The 20,046-nt window shown below is 36.5% G+C and overlaps 2 protein-coding genes across 2 annotated transcripts in view; one reads left to right on the top strand and one right to left on the bottom strand.

The window, feature by feature from the left end:
• Positions 1–532: 532 nt before the first annotated feature.
• LOC138319183 (ubiA prenyltransferase domain-containing protein 1 homolog) lies at positions 533–4,290 on the bottom strand. The gene has a single exon (XM_069262159.1). The coding sequence runs from the start codon at positions 4,216–4,218 to the stop codon at positions 3,247–3,249; it is 972 nt and encodes a 323-aa protein (XP_069118260.1). The 5' UTR covers positions 4,219–4,290; the 3' UTR covers positions 533–3,246.
• Positions 4,291–4,540: 250 nt separating this feature from the next.
• The window catches only part of LOC138315341 (serine/threonine-protein kinase mTOR-like), a 46,747-nt gene continuing 31,241 nt past the window's right edge, over positions 4,541–20,046 (top strand). The window contains exons 1-16 of the mRNA XM_069256336.1: positions 4,541–4,619; positions 6,127–6,406; positions 6,912–7,147; positions 7,643–7,744; positions 8,083–8,181; positions 8,413–8,547; positions 8,945–9,007; positions 9,387–9,554; positions 9,727–9,839; positions 12,469–12,648; positions 15,332–15,460; positions 15,718–15,881; positions 16,117–16,200; positions 16,823–16,941; positions 19,164–19,260; positions 19,746–19,951. Of these exons, the coding sequence (XP_069112437.1) occupies positions 6,181–6,406; positions 6,912–7,147; positions 7,643–7,744; positions 8,083–8,181; positions 8,413–8,547; positions 8,945–9,007; positions 9,387–9,554; positions 9,727–9,839; positions 12,469–12,648; positions 15,332–15,460; positions 15,718–15,881; positions 16,117–16,200; positions 16,823–16,941; positions 19,164–19,260; positions 19,746–19,951 (2,121 nt within the window). The 5' untranslated portion in view covers positions 4,541–4,619; positions 6,127–6,180. The remainder of the gene's footprint in view (positions 4,620–6,126; positions 6,407–6,911; positions 7,148–7,642; positions 7,745–8,082; positions 8,182–8,412; positions 8,548–8,944; positions 9,008–9,386; positions 9,555–9,726; positions 9,840–12,468; positions 12,649–15,331; positions 15,461–15,717; positions 15,882–16,116; positions 16,201–16,822; positions 16,942–19,163; positions 19,261–19,745; positions 19,952–20,046) is intronic.

Genomic DNA, 20,046 nt, shown 5'->3' with positions numbered 1-20,046 from the left:
CATAATCTATAAAGGTACATTAACATCTCAACCAAGGATTTATAAGTGAGAAGGATTCGTGTCTGTCTCTTTACATTACTAAACACCACGCGAGACGCTTATGAACCGGGAATAAAAACCGTTTTTCTCAACAAATACTTGTCTTATCGAGTCAAACGAAACACCAATGTAAAGTAAATTAAATTTCACAACGTTTATAACTTGCTTTAAAGACGGAAGATTTAGAAAAAATGTCTTAAAATATCGTTAAAAAAATACGACCGCTCATGAAATGACAGCACGCTTCAGAAAGTAAGACGGTAACCCTCGCACCCCCATGCTACATCAAAGGCTGCGGCGGTGGATATCAAAGGAAATCAGTCGTCGCCCAACGTCACGGTCAGTGCACAAACACAAAAGCGCCTGCGCTGTCTTTGCCTAAAACTCAGTGTGACTTATCCTTCTCATATACGTCCTTGTCTCAACATATGGAAGTTTCTATTGTTTTTTGTAAAACGTGGAATCAACTCCCAATAAATGATTCAACTCCATATAAATTCATGCATAATGCATTAACCTTTTATTTAAGACACACTATATAAAACAGCTGTAACAGGACTTTGTTTACATTATAACTCTCTTTAGACATTTTCATTTACTGGTATATATGTATGTTTACTGCGGCCGATAAATGTACAATCAGTATAGAAAAAGCTTTTTTTAAAGGTTTATCGTCCACATCTTATATTTTGGTTCTCTAATAATAATAAGTATATTTCTTGGTTATAATTTTTAAGAGCCATGGGTGGTAATTACTGTGCTTAGTACATGTTTTATCAAAATGGTCAAGGTCTATTTTATTATAATACTACTAGACAATACCTTTGAAGATTCAGGACAACAAAATTTTTTCTTTTGTATTTTACAACCTGTATATGAAAACTTCATATATTCAATCTATATCCGAAGGGATTTGAATACTTGACTTGTGCCATGATGTTAATATATGAATTACTTGCAATAGGACAGTTTTTTCAGAGTTGTTTTTAAACTGTAAATGAAAATATAAGGCACAACAATTACATAATTACTAGCTGTCAGTAGACATATCCTAGTAAACCATCATGAAACTAGACTTTCAGTTTTCTGATTTATTTACTGGTGCATCATATAATAAAAAAAATAATAAGTTTATTCTTAAAATAAGTTTATAGATTAATCAGTAACTGTATCGTTAATATTTCTGTGGAATACATTATTTGATTACATTTATTTATTCAATATCCATCGAACAACAACCAGGTAAATACATCTTTTTTCGTATTTTGAAAACAAAAAAGAAATATGATTTGGTATCAATTGAAAATATGTTCTTTGAACCATTTGAAGATTAAAAATAAATACATTTTTTATATCAAACAGCTTTCAATGATCTGTAATTATTGAACACCATACATTCTATAAGGACTTAGTCAAGATTCATGATAACAGAATCAAAAACATTTTCAGTTTAACACATAATTGTAACATATTTGCAAAGACAATAGCAAAAAAAAACCTTGTTAATTATGTTAATATAATAAGCTTTAAACATACGAGTTTACAAACATGTTGTGTAACTGATTGTCACAAAACTAAAACAAGAGACCCAAGAGGCCTTGACGGTCACCCGAGTGCTGCTACAGAAAGAGCATTGCAAAGTTGGTTCAAATCTGTAAAAAGTATTTACGAATCAGAATAAACTTTAAAATTGAACCTTCGTATTCGAATTTTTATTTTTTGTTTTTCATTTTGATAGTTAGTGTATTATGTTACCAAACCTTATGCTTAAAATTCCAATTTGCTTTGCCAACATTAAACAACAAATCCAAACTAGAAGTCAGTCAGTGTCAGTGATTTTATAAATTTCACTTTTTAATCTATGAAGATTATTTGGTTCCATCAAACCTGTGAATTCAAAAGCAGATTTTTGAAATTTTAGCCATTTTGACCCAATTTGGCCCCACCCCTCTGTTCCCTGGGGTCAGCCAGGATCAATATGAACATGGTGTTAAAATGCTATTTCAGGCTAATAATTCTACCCAGTTTGACTCATTTCTTATTAAAACTAAGCAAATAATGTTCATAAATGTGTTTTTCCAATATAAACTATAGCAAATTTGACCCCCTCCCCAGGGGATCATGAGATCCCAGAGCCATGAAATTCACAATTTGTGTAAAGGGCCTTATGACCTTCCAATCTGTGAAGAGTATCTGGTCCAATCAAATCTGTGAATTCAGAAGAAGATTTTTGAAGTTTTAGCCTAATTGACCCCTTTTGGCCCTGCCCCTAACGCCCCTGGGGGTCGGCCAGGACCAATATGGATATGACGATAATATGCTATTTCAGGCTAAAAATTCTAACCAAGTTTGACTAATTTCCTATAAAAAAAAAGCAAATTACATTCATAAATGTGTTTTTCCTATATAAACTATAGTAAACTTGACCCCCTCCCCAGGGGGAAACATGAAACCCCAGGGTCATATGATTCGCAATATTTGTAAAGGACCTTAAGACCTCTCCATCAATGAAGAGTATTTGATTCTACCAGTTCCAGAATTTCAGAAGGAGATTTTTCAAGTTTTAGCCTATTTGACCCCTTTTGGCCCCGCCCCTAAGGCCCCTGGGAGTCAGTCCTGCAAAATTTGTAATAACGGATGCAATTCTGACAACATTTAACTAATTTTTTATTATAAATGAACAAATAATGCTCCAAAATGTGTTTTCACTATATAAACTATAGTAAACTTGACCCCCTGCCCAGGGGAAAACCCAAGACCCCAGGGTCATATAATTCACAATTTTTGTAGAGGGCCTTGAGACCTTTCAATCAATGAAGAGTATTTGATTCTGCCATTTCTGGAATTTCAGAAGATTTTTGAAGTTTTAGCCTGTTTGACCCCTTTTGGCCCCACCCCTCAGGCCCCTGGGGGGGCTGGGACCATAATATTCACAATTTTGGTTGACCTTTGGCTATGGAAGGTTTCTGCAAAATTTCAACAAATTTGGTTCTGTAGTTTTGGAGAAGAAGTTGAAAAAGTAATTTGTTTATCACCATACGACGGACAACGTTCGATGATGGACAAAAGGCGATTAGAATAGGTCACTTGAGACTTCGTCTCAGGTGACCTAAAAAGGGTTTTAGGGCAATTTGTTCAACTCCCATTTTCAAAATTAAATGAAGCATTTTCAAGCAAACAGATCTTAATTTATTATCATAATTACTATTATAGCAATGTTCTAAATGCAAGCCTATCAGATAGTAGACACCCTAAGATATACAATAAGCCAAGGAATAAGTTCAGTTTGGCAGTGTTTTTGGGATTGTAGATCCCTTGACGAAACTTCCTGTCTTCACTGAAAGCCATAAATATAGTCAGCACTGGAAGAAACATCCACTTTGAACAATGAATTCCCATCAGACAAAATATTGTATAGGGTGCAAACACCAATACAACATATAAGAGATATGAGCCCGTCTTTCCTAGTAAAATGGCAAGTGTTACAATGCCAGCTTTTTTGTCCGATACCATGTCACGTGTATTATTACAGTGCAAGATGGCTTCTGTGTTCAATGCAAGTGGAAATGCATATAACATGGGAACTAGTGAAAGAGATCCTGTTTGTGACAAGTAGGAGAATATCACTGTCAGTGGTCCAAATGTCAACATGATCAAGATGTCACCAAGGGCTATATATTTAAGACCTAGTCCTCCTGTATAAAGGAAACTGCTTGACAGACCTCCGAAGTATATCAGTGCTAAGTGCTCCATTCTTGCAGGGGAGATCAGTGTCAATATAAAGAACCCCACACATCCAAATATATAGAACACACCACCTAACCTTGCTACATCATCTGGAGTCAGGATCATATCAACCAGAGTTCTATCATCACTATTGACTTTTTTGTCAATCCCTCTGACAAAATCGAAATAAGTGTTAACAAGGTTCCCTGCAGCATGAACTGACAACGCTGTCAAACATGTGACTATAAACACCGACAAACTAAACTCGGCTGATGTTTTGTAAGCCAGTGTACTGCCAAGTGCCACTGGTGTGAATGAAGCCGTGAAAGACCAGGGCCTCAATGCGACCACATATTGCTGAAATTGTCTCCATATGGCGTCTTTGCTGAGGAAATGGGGTTCTTTTTTATTCCGTGGTGGCGGTTTATCGACGCCGTTCGGCACAGACGCCATTGTAGACAGTCTAAACCACTGAAGATATTACACCGGTGGAAAACTGGGCATCCTACATGCTCCAAACCGGAAGTTATTTACGTTACAAAATCACGCGAAAGTAGTCACGTGTCTGTAAAGATGAAGATTTTTAGGGATATTTTTCAGGATAAATTAATGTTTTTTATCAACGTTGACGTTAGAATTTGAACTTTTAAAAAACAACTCGATTCGTGACAATTATTTGGGTGTGTATTTTTTGATAAAGGAAGAAAAAAGAATTAAAGATAAAGACTGAATTATGAACTCTCGTGAGATTTGTGATGAAAAAAACACTTCCGGTAGAAACACGAGAGGAGAGCCGAAGACTGTTTACTATGCAAGATCAAGTAGCAATTGCAAGCTTCGGGGCATTTTAAGAGGTGATGAACGATTTGGCATATACGTTATGATGAAATACCCTTTTCATTTCCGCATGGCTACAAGATGGCTTTCCTGTATATGTGTGTATTAGAAAGAACTTAATCAACTGGCTTATTTCGGTCCATTTTTATGGGCGATTTGTCCTAAAATAGTAAAACTAGTTATTTTGATCCAACAAAACAAACCTGAAAGAAACCATTTGCAACTCAAGGAAACTTTGTCGAACCCAAAATAAAATTAAATTTGCTTACTGTATTTTCTTCATCTGTCTCTTAAATTGGAAGAAGAAGAAATACTATTGACTAGTCATTACTACCTTCATGAAGCTGATGTTTTTCTCCAATTTGCTCCAACAATTAACAATCTGGAGATGCCCTCATTATTTTTCTGAATATTTATTTTCTTCCTATTCTATAATTAGATTCAAATAATTAAGTTTATTTGACTGTGGGAGATGGCATAAAATTAATTTACTGTTGTTATTACATACACATGCATTCAATATTAGTACATTTATATTAGGATACAGTAAAGTTAGCAGATGAAGAATTAGAGATCAATTTTGCATGCACTCCATACTAAGTAATAGCAAGTTAAGGAATGACAGCTATTCATTTCCAACTCTGAAAAACATAATAGCAAACAACTTTTATTCAGTGGTTAACCAGACTGATATTAATGGCTGCAGGCATTGTACAGGTTTGAAGTAAACAAGTCTGCACCACAAATGAGCCTTAAGGCTTCAAGTAATGAAGGATTGAACATAACTTAAGACATGTCTTGGAAATCAAACGTATAGACATCAGATGTAGTAAAATAGACACTAAAAATGTAATAATAGACTATATACCTGGTACTGATAGAGGTTTGTAAAATACTGCATATATCATAACTAACAGATTAAACTGTTTCAATTACAGAATATGTATTCAAATTAACAAATTCAAGAGAAATGGTGATTTTTTTTTGCATTTCAACTATGGACAATGTCAACATATTTATACATTGTTGAGTATAATATTTATTTGTTGATTCATTTTTTGTAAGTGTACTTATATATAATGAATATAACAGCAGGGAAAATAAAGATTGTTGATTAATTGCTTTTTCTTATGACAGTCAGTTGTTTGGCTGTTAATGCATATTTAACTGTAACCTGTTACAACATAGGTCTGTAACTGTCTATGATATACAAGCTGACTAAGATGGCTATATATAATAACTTAGTTTTTGGATCAATTTGTTTTTCAAACTTATTTGATTATTGTAACATTTGAATGTCTATACTGGTAAGTGGCTATATAACATGATTCAATAACAGTTTACTATGGAAACAAAATAGAGGAGCTCCCCCATTGACTTACAGAGACTGAGTAAATACGGTTTTAATTTTATGATGTGAAAGGTTTTCAGATGTTCAGACCTCTCCTAAATCACAGAAAAAAATTTACACCCTCTTCATATCGTTGACATAGACTAATAGCCAATTTTCCTTTTATATTTCAGATTAAAAAAAAGTGAGTTGACATATCTTATTCGTCTCACCTGAACAAAATCAACATGGCTAACACAGCTGCAATGAACCAGTTCATTGCTGGGCTGAAAAGTCGTTCAGAAGATGTACGAGTTAAGGCGGCAAATGACCTCCACCATTTTGTCAGCACAGAGTTGAGAGAGATGCAGCTGGAGGAGCACACGTCGTTCATGGATGAATTCAATCATCATATTTTTGAGATGGTGTCCAGCTCGGATCTTAATGAAAGGAAGGGTGGAATTTTGGCTATTGGTAATGATCGATAACCAATTAACCATATACAATGTGTATAATCATACCTCATGTTTATATTTATATATAACAGCATATCTGATAGTTTGAAACACATCACATGACTGAAAAACAACCAATGATTTTACCTAGGGCATGTACCCTATAGTGACCACCCCTTCAGTTTAAATTAAAAGACGGATGGACAGATCACATGTAAAGATATTGTTATATAAGCAGTTCACAGACTGAGACTTACAGAGTATTCCGCATCTAAGAAATATTCACCCCTGCGAACCTTTCTGCACATTTTTAAAAGTAATAGCGGTTATTTTTCTTGACAATTATCTACCGAGTAAATTCATTTGATTAAGCATTACATTTTCTTGGATTTATTTGAACAGAATATTCAATTTGTCTGAATTATCTGTTGAACTAAACCACAAAATTACATTTTTTTTTCCTGTATTTCACTTGTTCCATCACACAGAATTGAATTGTTTTATTTATTTTTTGTTATCAACAGTGAGTCTGATAGCAGTAGACGTGGGTAATATGTCCACCAGAATCAGTCGCTTTGCCAACTACTTACGAAACCTGTTACCGTCGAGTGATGTGAGTGTCATGGAGATGGCTGCCAAAGCAGTTGGGATATTGGCGTTATCCTCCGGCACATCTGCTGCAGACTATGTCGATTTTGAGGTGAAGCGAGCATTGGAGTGGCTGACCGGGGACCGCCAGGAAAACCGACGACATGCTGCTGTAAGATAATTGATGAAATATTTTTGTTATTCAGGAGCAGAACTTTATATGGAAGATAGGATTTCTGAGGAGAATTAACTTTTATTGATTTTGAATAGAAACACTAGAACTTTTTGTGTGTGCAGATTTCATTGCTTACTGTAAAATACTGGTAACTTTCTTTTGTGTACAATTTGCTTTCACAAATTTTATGATCCAAGTAATTTTGTGAAAATTCATCTCAGCAAAATAACATTTACATCATTGTTTTGATAGATAATTACAGACAAATTTTAAATCTGCGAGTGTTAGTCTTCACAAACTTGTTTTAAATTGAAAATCACAGAATTTAATAGCTGCAATATTAAGTTTGTTTAAAGTATACCAAACACATTATTTTGTCAAGACTTAGAAAATTTTCTAGAAAATTAATAAATCAACGCATTTTCACCATGACCTTAAGAAAAATTTCATTACTTCATACTGCTATGAATCTGGATGTTTCCCATTAAACAGGTGCTTGTCCTTAAAGAACTAGCTGTGTGTACTCCAACATTCTTCTTTCAACAAGTTCAACAGTTCTTTGACTCCATCTTTACAGCTGTTCGGGACCCAAAGGTAAGAGATCAATTTTAAATAGTGAATGTGTTCTACTTTGTTTAATTAATTAACTTATATATGGGATCAATTTGTGGTTCTAATGTTCCACGATTTTAAACAGCTTGCCTGCCATTTTGTATATTAGCTTATTATGGTATAGAAAGAAAACATCCTAATTCATGCACCCCTGAAATTTCAAGATGAACTGGTCTAGTCTTTGAATTAGAAGAGTCTAAATGTGTCTTCAGGGGTTAATGAGTTAACGCACATTGATCAAAATTCAGGATGTAGCTTTTCAGACTTGTTTCCTTAATAATCAATTTATTGAATCTGTTATACCTGTTTTATTTCCCCAGCCAATTATACGAGAGGGAGCTGCTGCCGCCCTTAGAGCTGCTCTTGCTGTTACATCACAGAGGGAATCTAAGGCTACACAGAGGTCACAATGGTACAGGGTAGGTAGGGGTCAAACAGAGGTCACAATGGTACAGGGTAGGTAGGGGTCAAACAGAGGTCACAATGGTACATGGTAGTTAGGAATCAAACTCAAACAGGTCCATTGTAAATAACTTAATGCTTGATACCTTGCTTAAGGTCCAGCTTTGAACTTGTATAGAAGAAAACACTTTTAAAAACTTTTTTGATGCATCCTAAATACAAGGTAACACATTGTTGTACTATCACAGCAATGCTATGAGGAAGCCGAGAAGCAGTTTGATGAGCTGCAGAGTCGTGAGAAGAAACTCTCGAGGGATGATTGGGCACATGGATCACTGCTCATCATCAACGAATTACTACGCTGTAGCAACGTAGAGGGAGAGGTACGTTTAATAATCTGGAATACAAATTTCATTGACATTATATTTGTGGCTGAAACATTTGACTGGAAAAAAACCCTAATGGCTACACATCAAAAATGTCTATTAGGGTCCATGACTACAAAATAAATCACTTCCATATCAAGGATCAGATTTAAGTTCTATCACTTTGTTTTAAAGTTAGTGCCAGCTATGTGCATCCCATCCCATTTTTTTAGTCCCAGTTTTGAATGATATGAGACTTATCCGTTAAAAGTTTCTAGATTGAAATAATTCAAATACTGGTACAAGTTGTTTAGATAAAGTGTTAGATAAATATAGTTTATGTGGTAATTATTTTGAAATATGAATGAATATACTTTCAGGTTATGTCATTCAAAGTTGTCATTTGGTTTTTCAGAGGTTGAGAATTGAGATGGAAGAGATTACCATACAACAATATCTACATGAAAAGACTGTCAAGGTGAGGTTTGTAAGGATGCTGGTATTTGGGACAATTAAGGCAAGGTAATTTGTGGCTCATTATGGCGGTTTCCTATGTTTTGTCCTGTATTTTTACAGACTTGACCTCTTGTCATAACAGCAGACAAACAGAAAATTGATTTGTCATGTCAAAGACAGCCACTGCTTCACTTTTAGACTCATATGTGAAACTAGATAGAATGCAACATTTGCTACACCATTAAAAGTTCTGTTTTAGGTGGAGTTAATGTTATAAAATGTTTAGTTTGGGTAATGTATGTTGTAGATGCTGATTTTTATGTCTGGAAAAGACTCAATTCTTACATTCTCCTTCGTTGTTATAGATTTTATGGCTATATTTGTGAATATTCTGTTGCTAGGAAACATCGAAGCACAAATCACAAGGAAATGTCATTGCTCTACAACAACTGCAACAAAAGTCATCTCCCCTGACCAACTTCGGCATGGGATCTCGCCAAGTGCCCCAGAAGATACCATTTTTTGAAAGTCATTCATGCAAGGAATTAATGACAACTAATTTTGATAAGGTATAGCTTTACTTAATACAGTGAAAAGTGTTATTGAATTTTGAATTGTAGAAATTTTTACCTTGACCATAACTATTCAATTGGTGCTGAACCCAAATATTCATTTCAAGTCTGAAATTTTTTTTTTTTTGTATATGAGATATTTTAGACTGGTATGGGATTTAAATTTTAGGTGTGTACAGTAATCTTGAGGAACAAAGGAAGTCGCTCCACCTATGTCCAACAGACCTTATTGATAGTGTTCCCTCGACTAGCGGCCTTCAATCACACTGCCTTCTCCAAACTGTGAGTTCACCATCTTGTTATCATTACTACTAGGTCTGCATCTAGATTAGTCTGTTCAAAACATTCAATTGCTAACTGTAAATGGAATACACTTGGGTTACGTTTGACAGCAGTTATGGAATATAAGGTACTGTAAATGTTCTTATTTTAGTAACTAGATTTTTAGCTCACCTGGCCCGAAGGGCCGGTGAGCTTATGTCATGGCACGGCGTCCGTCGTCCGTCCGTCCGTCCGTCCGTCCGTCAACATTTCCTTTAAATCGCTACTAGTCATAGAGTTCTGCATGGATTGTAACCAAATTTGGCCACAAACATCCTTGGGGGAGGGGAAACAGAACTTGTATAAATTTTGGCTCTGTCCCCCCCGGGGCAGGAGGGGCGGGGCCCAATAGGGGAAATAGAGGTAAATCCTATAAATCGCTACTTGTCCTAGAGTTCTGCATGGATTGTAACCAAATTTGGCCACAAACATCCTTGGGGGAAGGGGAACAGAACTTGTATAAATTTTGGCTCTGATCCCCCGGGGGCAGGAGGGGCGGGGCCCAATAGGGGTAATAGAGGTAAATCCTTTAAATCGCTACTTGTCCTAGAGTTCTGCATGGATTGTAACCAAATTTGACCACAAACATCCTTGGGGGAGGGGGAACAGAACTTGTATAAATTTTGGCTCTGGTCCCCCAGGGGCAGGAGGGGCGGGGCCCAATAGGGGAAATAGAGGTAAATCCTTTAAATCGCTACTAGTCATAGAGTTCTGAATGGAATGTAACCAAATTTGGCCACAAACATCCTTGGGGGAAGGGGAACAGAACGTGTATAAATTTTGGCTCTGACCCCCGGGGGCAGGAGGGGGCGGGGCCCCAATAGGGGTAATAGAGGTAAATCCTTTAAATCGCTACTAGTCATAGAGCTCTGAATGGAATGTAACCAAATTTGGCCACAAACATCCTTTGGGGAAGGGGAACAGAACTTGTATAAATTTTGGCTCTGGTCCCCCGGGGGCAGGAGGGGCGGGGCCCAATAGGGGAAATAGAGGTAAATCCTTTAAATCGCTACTAGTCATAGAGTTCTACATGAATTGTAACCAAATTCGGCCACAAACATCCTTGGGGGAAGGGGAACAGAACTTGTATAAATTTTGACTCTGGTTCCCCTGGGGGCAGGAGGGGCGGGGCCCAATAGGGGAAATAGAGGTAAATCCTTTAAATCGCTACTAGTCATAGAGTTCTGAATGGAATGTAACCAAATTTGGCCAAAACATCCTTGGGGGAAGGGGAACAGAACTTGTATAAATTTTGGCTCTGATCCCCTGGGGGCAGGAGGGGCGGGGCTCAATAGGGGAAATAGAGGTAAATCCTTTAAATCGCTACTTGTCGTAGAGTTCTGAATGGAATGTAACCAAATTTGGCCACAAACATCCTTGGGGGAAGGGGAACAGAACTTGTATAAATTTTGGCTCTGACCCCCGGGGGGCAGGAGGTGCGGGGCCCAATAGGGATAATAGAGGTAAATCCTTTAAATCACTACTTGTCATAGAGTTCTGAATGGAATGTAACCAAATTTGGCCACAAACATCCTTGGGGGAGGGGGAACAGACCTTGTATAAATTTTGGCTCTGACCCCCTGGGGGCAGGAGGGGCGGGGCCCAATAGGGGAAATAGAGGTAAATCCTTTAAATCTCTACTTGTCCTAGAGCTCTACATGAATTGTAACCAAATTTGGCCACAAACATCCTTGAGGGAAGGGGAACAGAACTTGTATAAATTTTGGCTCTGGTCCCCCGGGGGCAGGAGGGGCGGGGTCCCAATAGGGGTAATAGAGGTAAATCCTTTAAATCGCTACTTGTCCTAGAGTTCTGCGTGGATTGTAACCAAAATTAGCCACAAACATCCTTGGGGGAAGGGGAACAGAACTTGTATAAATTTTGGCTCTGATCCCCCGGGGGCAGGAGGGGCGGGGCCCAATAGGGGAAATAGAGGTAAATCCTTTAAATCGCTACTAGTCATAGAGTTCTGAATGGAATGTAACCAAATTTGGCCACAAACATCCTTGGGGGAAGGGGAACAGAACTTGTATAAATTTTGACTCTGGCCCCCCGAGGGCAGGACGGGTGGGGCCCAATAGGGGAAATAGAGGTAAATCCTATAAATCACTTCTTGTCCTAGAGTTTTGTTTGGATTGTGACCAAATTTGGCCATAAATATCCTTGGAAGAAGGGGAACAGAACTTGTATAAATTTTGGCTCTGACCCCCTGGGGGCGGGAGAGGTGGGGCACAATAGGGGATTTAGAGGTTAATATTAAAATTCCTTCAGAAAAGAAACAATGAACCTGTATTCAGAACATTACTTGGCATTACAAACCAGGTGAGCGATACAGGCCCTCTGGGCCTCTTGTATTTTAACACTTTAGGTGTCGTCTTTAAAGCGCTAATTTATGTACAGCTCAAAATTTTTATATTTCCGGTATAATTCCACCATATAGCTCTATTTATATCTGCACTAATAAATCATAATTTACAGTTCCTGTTTGCACTAAAATTTCGACTGACCTAAAATAAGTATATTACAATATTTTTAATTTGAAGAATTATTTATAAATTCTGTTAATCTTTATGATAAACTCTTCCCCCAGGTATCTTGAGGAAACGATCAACTTCCTGTTGCTGACCTTGAAGAACTCTAAAGAAAGGACAGCAGCCTTCCAAGCGTTGGGCCTCTTGGCCATCTCAGTGGAGGAGGATGTGTCAAAACATCTCGGCAAGATCATGGAGGTCCTCAAAAACTCTCTTCCTTCAAAAGACCTGCCTGCTAAGTATGAAATCTCATATAACAGGGGAAAGCTTTCGGCATCTGATTTAGAACTTTTTATGCCACCACTATGAAATTTTGAGTTGAAAGGGAGGTTACTTTCCATTATATCGCATTATATGGAGGTTGGGATGTGTATTTATTACAGATATTTCTAGTTTATATTGCAACATTAAATCATAAAACTCTTAGTGTTAATAGTAATGGTAACCAAGTTCTAATATGGTCAAACATAAGTATGAAAAGTGTAAAAATCTGAGCAAAAGATTTAAAAGTGCTGTATGATACCAAAAAAACTCATCGTTATACTCCTCACAAGGAGGTTAAGGGGGGTATACTGGAAGGTGAAATCCTCCTAAACTATTGACAGATTTTGATAAATATGGTACTAAATATGTGCAGCGGGGGTATTAAGGATGTATTCTTCTGAGGTTTCAGTCCCGTTGAAGTCTCGTTTCAACATAGACCAAAGAAGTTATGAGATTTTCAAATATAATTTATCAATATCTGTAGCAAGTTGCCAGACGCAAATTTTGTCAAAAAATTACATTTCTATTTTTAGTAGATTTTTTTTATACACGGATTTTAAGAAATGGCCCATTTGGCGGCCAATTTTGAAATTGTGTCTTTTTCCTTTTTGAGTAGAGCCATAGTTTTACCATTTTTTACTGAAATTGATTTTACTTAAATCATCACTGCGCCATCATTTTTAGCTGTATTTAACTAATTTTTGCTGCAAATCGTTACTAGCTTAGTAGTAATTAAAATATTTAGCATTAATATGTGAAATGATACACTTTTGTGACTTTCTTTTTACATTTAATGATAATTTTGGCACTTTTATTTTTTTCTCTAAAATACTGAAAAATAACAAAAATTCAAATAGGGCAAAAAAGTAAGCACACGGACCCCCAATTTTTCTTCCTGATTTAGAAAGAACAACCGTTTCCCTATTGATATGCAAAATAATAACAAAAGTTTAATACCAGAACTTTTTCTGTAAAGGGTTAAATTTGGCAAAAATGGCTGCAAATGGTGCATTTTTTAGCTCAAAATTAAGGGGTAGGGGTAGCATATGTTGTTATTCTGAGAAAAAATATTAGTCTATTTGATCAAAACTGATATATTTTTAGCTCACCTGGCCCGAAGGGCCGGTGAGCTTATGCCATGGGCGCGGCGTCCGTCGTCCGTCCGTCCGTCCGTCCGTCCGTCCGTCTGTCTGTCCGTCAACATTTCCTTTAAATCGCTACTAGTCATAGAGTTCTGCATGGATTGTGACCAAATTTGGCCACAAAGATCCTTGGGGGAAGGGGAACAGAACTTGTATAAATTTTGGCTCTGAGCCCCTGGGGGCAGGAGGGGGCGGGGCCCAATAGGGGAAATAAAGGTAAATCCTATAAATCGCTACTTGTCATAGAGTTCTGCATGGATTGTAACCAAATTTGGCCACAAGCATCCTTGGGGGAAGGGGAACAGAACTTGTATAAATTTTGGCTCTGAGCCCCCGGGGGCAGGAGGGGCGGGGCCCAATAGGGGAAATAAAGGTAAATCCTATAAATCGCTACTTGTCCTAGAGTTCTGCATGGATTGTGACCAAATTTGGCCACAAACATCCTTAGGAGAAGGGGAACAGAACTTGTATAAATTTTGGCTCTGACCCCCTGGGGGCAGGAGGGGCGGGGCCCAATATAGGAAATAGAGGTAAATCCTATAAATCGCTACTAGTCATAGAGTTCTTCATGGATTGTAACCAAATTTGGCCACAAACATCCTTTGGGGAAGGGGAACAGAACTTGTATAAAATTTGGCTCTGACCCCCAGGGGGCAGGAGGGGCGGGGCCCAATAGGGGAAATAAAGGTAAATCCTTTAAATCGCTACTAGTCATAGAGTTCTGCATGGATTGTAACCAAATTTGGCCACAAGCATCCTTGGGGGAAGGGGAACAGAACTTGTATAAATTTTGGCTCTGACCCCCCGGGGGCAGGAGGGGCGGGGCCCAATAGGGGAAATAAAGGTAAATCCTATAAATCGCTACTAGTCATAGAGTTCTGCATGGATTGTAACCAAATTTGGCCACAAACATCCTTGGGGGAAGGGGAACAGAGCTTGTATAAATTTTGGCTCTGACCCCCAGGGGGCAGGAATGGTGGGGCCCAATAGGGGAATTAGAGGTAAATATTCAAATTTCTTCAGAAAATAAACAATGAACCTGTATCCAGAATATTACTTGGCATTACAAACCAGGTGAGCGATACAGGCCCTCGGGCCTCTTGTTAAAGAAGACTACTAGAAAATGAATTCTACAAACATTCATACATATCAAACACCCCATTAGGAAATTATGGCTTTAATCTCTATCTTATATGGTCAAAACGGCAAAATTCCCATAAAATCCAATATTTTGTCAACTAGGTATCTTTGAGTGACAATAGCTCAATAACGAGCACACGAACATATGTTTTTTCTTCCATTTTCTTTTATGGTATGAACTCCTTTTTCCAAAAATCTATATGAGAAAAAAAGTTTAATACAAGAAAATTTTGACTTCTCAGAGGTGTACATCCTTAAACGTCCACTCTGACGAGTCCTAGTTTTTCATTTTTATGTTTTATGGACTTTCATGACAGAGTCACATGTTTTATAATATTTCATATCATTTATAAGAATATTGATCTTCTGTTTGTAGGAAACACAAGAGTTTTGTGGTAGATCCAGCAGTGTTCACATGTATTAGTATGTTGGCTCGAGCTGTTGGTCCAAGGATGACGAAGGATGTCCGTGACATGCTGGACTCGATGCTTGCTACAGGACTGAGGTAATTTTATATATACTGTATGGTTGGTTATTGTTGTGGGTAAAACTGCTTTGTGATTTTGACTTTGAACTGGAAAATAAAATTGAAATATTTGTGACAACATTAATGTCCTGCAATGTCTCAAAAATTGGTTTGGTAAAATTAATGGCTATACTGTATATTCTAATTAGTTAGGGATTGTAATATTCTAAATTCATACTTGTCACCAATCTCGAGAAGAAAAAAACCATTATTGAAATTCTCCTTTCTTTTTTCAGCCCTGCTCTTACAGCCGCCTTAAAAGATTTAGCCACTCAAATCCCTCAGCTCAAAAAGGAGATACAGGATGGACTTCTGAAAAGCTTATCCTTGATTCTTATTGGTCGTCCCTTGAAACATCCAGGGGCCCCAAACTCTCCAACACTACCAATACCAGTATCAGGTAAAAATGGATCTCACTCAAAATGGTTTGAAAAAAAAAATGTAAAATGTTCCTTTAAGCATAATACAATGTAGTTGAATATACATACTGGGTAATTCACTAGTTGGTAATCTCATATCATTATATGTATTTTCTGAGAATTATTTTTGACACTAATTTTCAATGCTCTTTTCTTTTTGATGAATATTTATAATTTGATTGCTTCTCATTGTCCAATTTGACAATTTTACCTCAGGCTCTGTGGGGAACCTTGCTGAAACACAGGATGTCACTAGTATTACATTAGCTCTCAAGACACTTGGAAGCTTTGATTTTGAAGGTAACTATTCCATTCCATGTTGAGTAATCTACAAATTAGAATTAGTCCAATTACTTTCATTAAAATTTGCATACATAACCAGTAAGAAGAATCAATATCCCAGATGGTTACCATCCAGTTATCAGTTCTCCTCTTCTACTCTGAGAATCACAATGAACGATCCATAACTTTTACATTTTATATAATAAAAAATCTATTTTGGGTTGAAAATTTAATTTAATTTGCTGGTGATTTTTACGGCATTTTACATGTTATTTGATTTACAAGTGTATAAGTAGTTAGGCGTTGTTTTCGCTTACAGTAGTTAGGCCTTGTGTTCGCTCTTTTTTGCTAAAAATAAAATTTAAATAAAATTCTTTTATATGTCAGATATGTAATGATAAAGATTGAAAATTTTCAAATAAAAATTAACAGTGTCCCCTCTACATTAGGGGTATGCCAAGAATTAAGAGCCATCCTATCTTTTAGTGTTTATTTCATCTAAAGTAAACAAAATTGAAGCTAAATTTTGATATTGATCTTTGAATAATTTTATTCTTTAACAAGACTAAAATAATTCATGTAGTATTGTACTTGAATATTACTGTCTCTTCTTTCTGAGTTTTTGTTTGTATTATTTTAGGTCATTCTCTGACCCAGTTTGTGAAGCACTGTGCAGAACATTATCTGTCTAGTGAGTTCAAAGACATCCGTATGGAAGCTGTCCGTACCTGTGCTAGACTTCTATCGCCTCTACTCGTGGTATGTACACAGTAAAATGAACTCCTTGCATTTAAATTGTTTGTCTTAAAACTCAAGTGATATTCATGTCGATAAACAATAAATCCTTGTTATGCTCTCACAATAAAAAAGGGTTGGGGAGCACATTATGTATCGTCATATCCTTTTAAACTTTTATACTAAGTCAGGGGCATTTATATCTTTAATACCGTATTTTCCGGACAATAAACCGCACCTGTGTATAAGCCGCAGAGGCCTTTTTTACGATTTTTTCAGGTTTTGTACACGTATAAGACGCACCGTTATATTAGCCGCACCCAAAAGTTAGGCCCATGTACCAACGTAACCATCTGTGTACATACGATCGATCTCTATACTGAAGTAGGGGTAATGCTTACCGATCGTTTATAATCACGAAAATTGTCTGTAAACTTGTACTGTAAATATATAACAAATAAAAACTCACTATGATGTTAACATCTTTAGCAAAATGGACTTGGCCATGTTTCTGTTCCTTGTTTATTCTGCTATTACGTAAGCCTACTTTGTGTAAACAAACATGGCGACCGTACGATTTCACGCTTACTCTCTCTCACATTTCAGCATGCCGGTTAAAACTTTTTTCAGTATGCATGATTTTATTTTATCTCTATTTTTATATATTTTCGTGTATTTATTATATTGATGTGTAAAGGATTTACTGTATTATCAAGGCTTGCATCATTAACCTAAATCTGACTTCGATTAGAGTGTTCTCTGTCAATTTGCCATCCCATGATGCAATTCACCGAAGTCCTATTTTTGTAAACTTCCGGATATTATTTTCGCTACAGAGATCGATTAAATGATTTTAATATGACTGTGCGATGTTTTAACTCGGTATAATGTTCTAAATTACATGTGATTTACGTTTATAAAATTGATTGCTGATTATTTCATTAAATCATGGCGACGGGATTTCGGGAAATTCCCCTGTTGACCGACATATGTGTAACACGTACGTGTGCAAGTTTGAGTTCATGCTTACTCTCGTTCATATTTCAGTACGCCGATAAAATACTTTCTTCAGTAACGTTATGCATAGGAATGGATTATATTTCTTTTTTGATATATTTTGTGTAATAAATATATCTTGGTGTAAAGAGTTACTGTATCAATCGACTTCGTTTAGAGTGTTCTTCCACTGATTGTTAACTAGGTATCCCATGATGCAATTCACCGAAGCCTTATTTTTGTAAACTTCCGGATTAAGACCTAGTGGTGTTTGCTGCTGCAGAGATCGATAAAATGATGTTTTATAGACTGTTCGATGCTTATAACATCGGTAGAATGTTCTAAATAACATGTAAAACACGCGAATAAACTTGATTACTGATTATTTCATTCACAGCGACAGGATTCCGAGAAATACACATGTTGACAGAGTGTAACACGTGTGCAAGTTAACAGTCATTCATGATCAGAAGATCGTTTTCTTGCTGTATGCGGACATTTCTTGCACACACATAATATTTAAATAATATATTTAACTTATTGTTTGATATTTGATGATTTTTGACGTTTTAGTTATTATTTTCTTGGTAACAATCCTGCAGCAAATCGATAGCGAAATCAGTCCGCCATTGTGTTGTGAACACATTTCTGTCGGCTGATTTCCTTGAATTAAACAATTTTACGAGTTAACATGCATCTGATACGTAATTATGTTCATCTTTAATATATTTTCATTGCATATTTGATCTTTTAAACACTTTTACAGTGATTTGTTCGATGCATAACTTTACAAAAATGGCGAGTAAAACTTACGATTTTCACATGTGAATCACGACGTAATAATGCAAAAACGTGGTCAGATTTTGGTTTTCGTCCACGGATAAGCCGCACTGGTGTATTAGCCGCACTGGTGTATTAGCCGCACTCCCGATTTTCAGGGAAAAAAAGTCGCGGCTTATACTCCGGAAAATACGGTATATTTACAATCTTCTAATACCAATTCTATAAACATGTATATATGTCATTAGGTTTATATCGACTCTTGGTCTTTTGCAACATCCATGGAATGATAAAGGCGCTTTCCTATACTTTGAATTGTTGAAATATGTGAAAGAAAAAAATGTGAAAGAAAAAATATTGCACTTCACTTTATATTAATGAATAGTTCAAGATGAAAAAATCTTTGAACATTTCTTGTGGTTGGTGTGTAAAATTGTAACTACATTTGGTACTAACAATGTTTGTTCCAGCTCCTGGCCTCCAACCAAGGCCAGATCAGTATGGCAGCCATGAATACGGTAGCCGAGGTCCTACACAAACTCCTAGTGGTTGGCATCACAGACACTGGTATACAGAATCACTTCAATTATTATAGATTTGATATAAATACAAACCAACCCTTAGATATCCACTATAGTGTTGAAAGGATACTTATGTGGGATAAAATTTCATCTACTTTATTCTTTGGTAAAGATTCAGTGAAAATGAATAAGATGTAAATAATCGTTCATTGAAATACCAATGCTTATTCAGTTGTTTACTCAGATCAATAGTGTTATTTCTCCTTCATTGATAAAACTTTTCATATTAACTTTTGTTTATGTATCAAATTTTGTTTTATGCAACTGTGTAAGAAACTATTTTATCCAAATTTATAGCTTAGTCTAATGTATGAATCGGACAAACATTTATAATTTAAAAGTGTAGAATTTGATGCTTTTCAGACATTAATATCTTATTCAACTTAATTTCAAAGATCCCCATATCTAAATATTACTGACATTTCTATTATTTGTGTTTGTGTACACTGACGTCCCTGATTTATTTGTCAGATTCTGATATCCGGTTCTGTGTTCTGATGTCCCTCGATGAGAGGTTTGACCCCCACCTAGCTCAGGCTGAGAACCTTAGTGCACTTTTTGTTGCCCTGAATGACGAGGTGTTTGATATTCGTGAGCTGGCAATTTGTATGATTGGCAGACTGAGCAGTAAAAACCCAGCTTATGTGATGCCGTCACTACGTAAAACTCTCATACAGGTAAATTATGGAAGTAAATTTTTGCTATAAACAATAATTGAAAAAAAATGGGAGATCTTCCTTGTTTAACACTAGAGAGATGAAAAGTCGATTGG

Source organism: Argopecten irradians, chromosome 1, assembly GCF_041381155.1.
Source record: "Argopecten irradians isolate NY chromosome 1, Ai_NY, whole genome shotgun sequence".
Lineage (NCBI taxonomy): Eukaryota > Metazoa > Mollusca > Bivalvia > Pectinida > Pectinidae > Argopecten > Argopecten irradians.
Note: the sequence above shows the minus strand (reverse complement) of the source record. Positions and strands in the feature narration are given on the sequence as shown.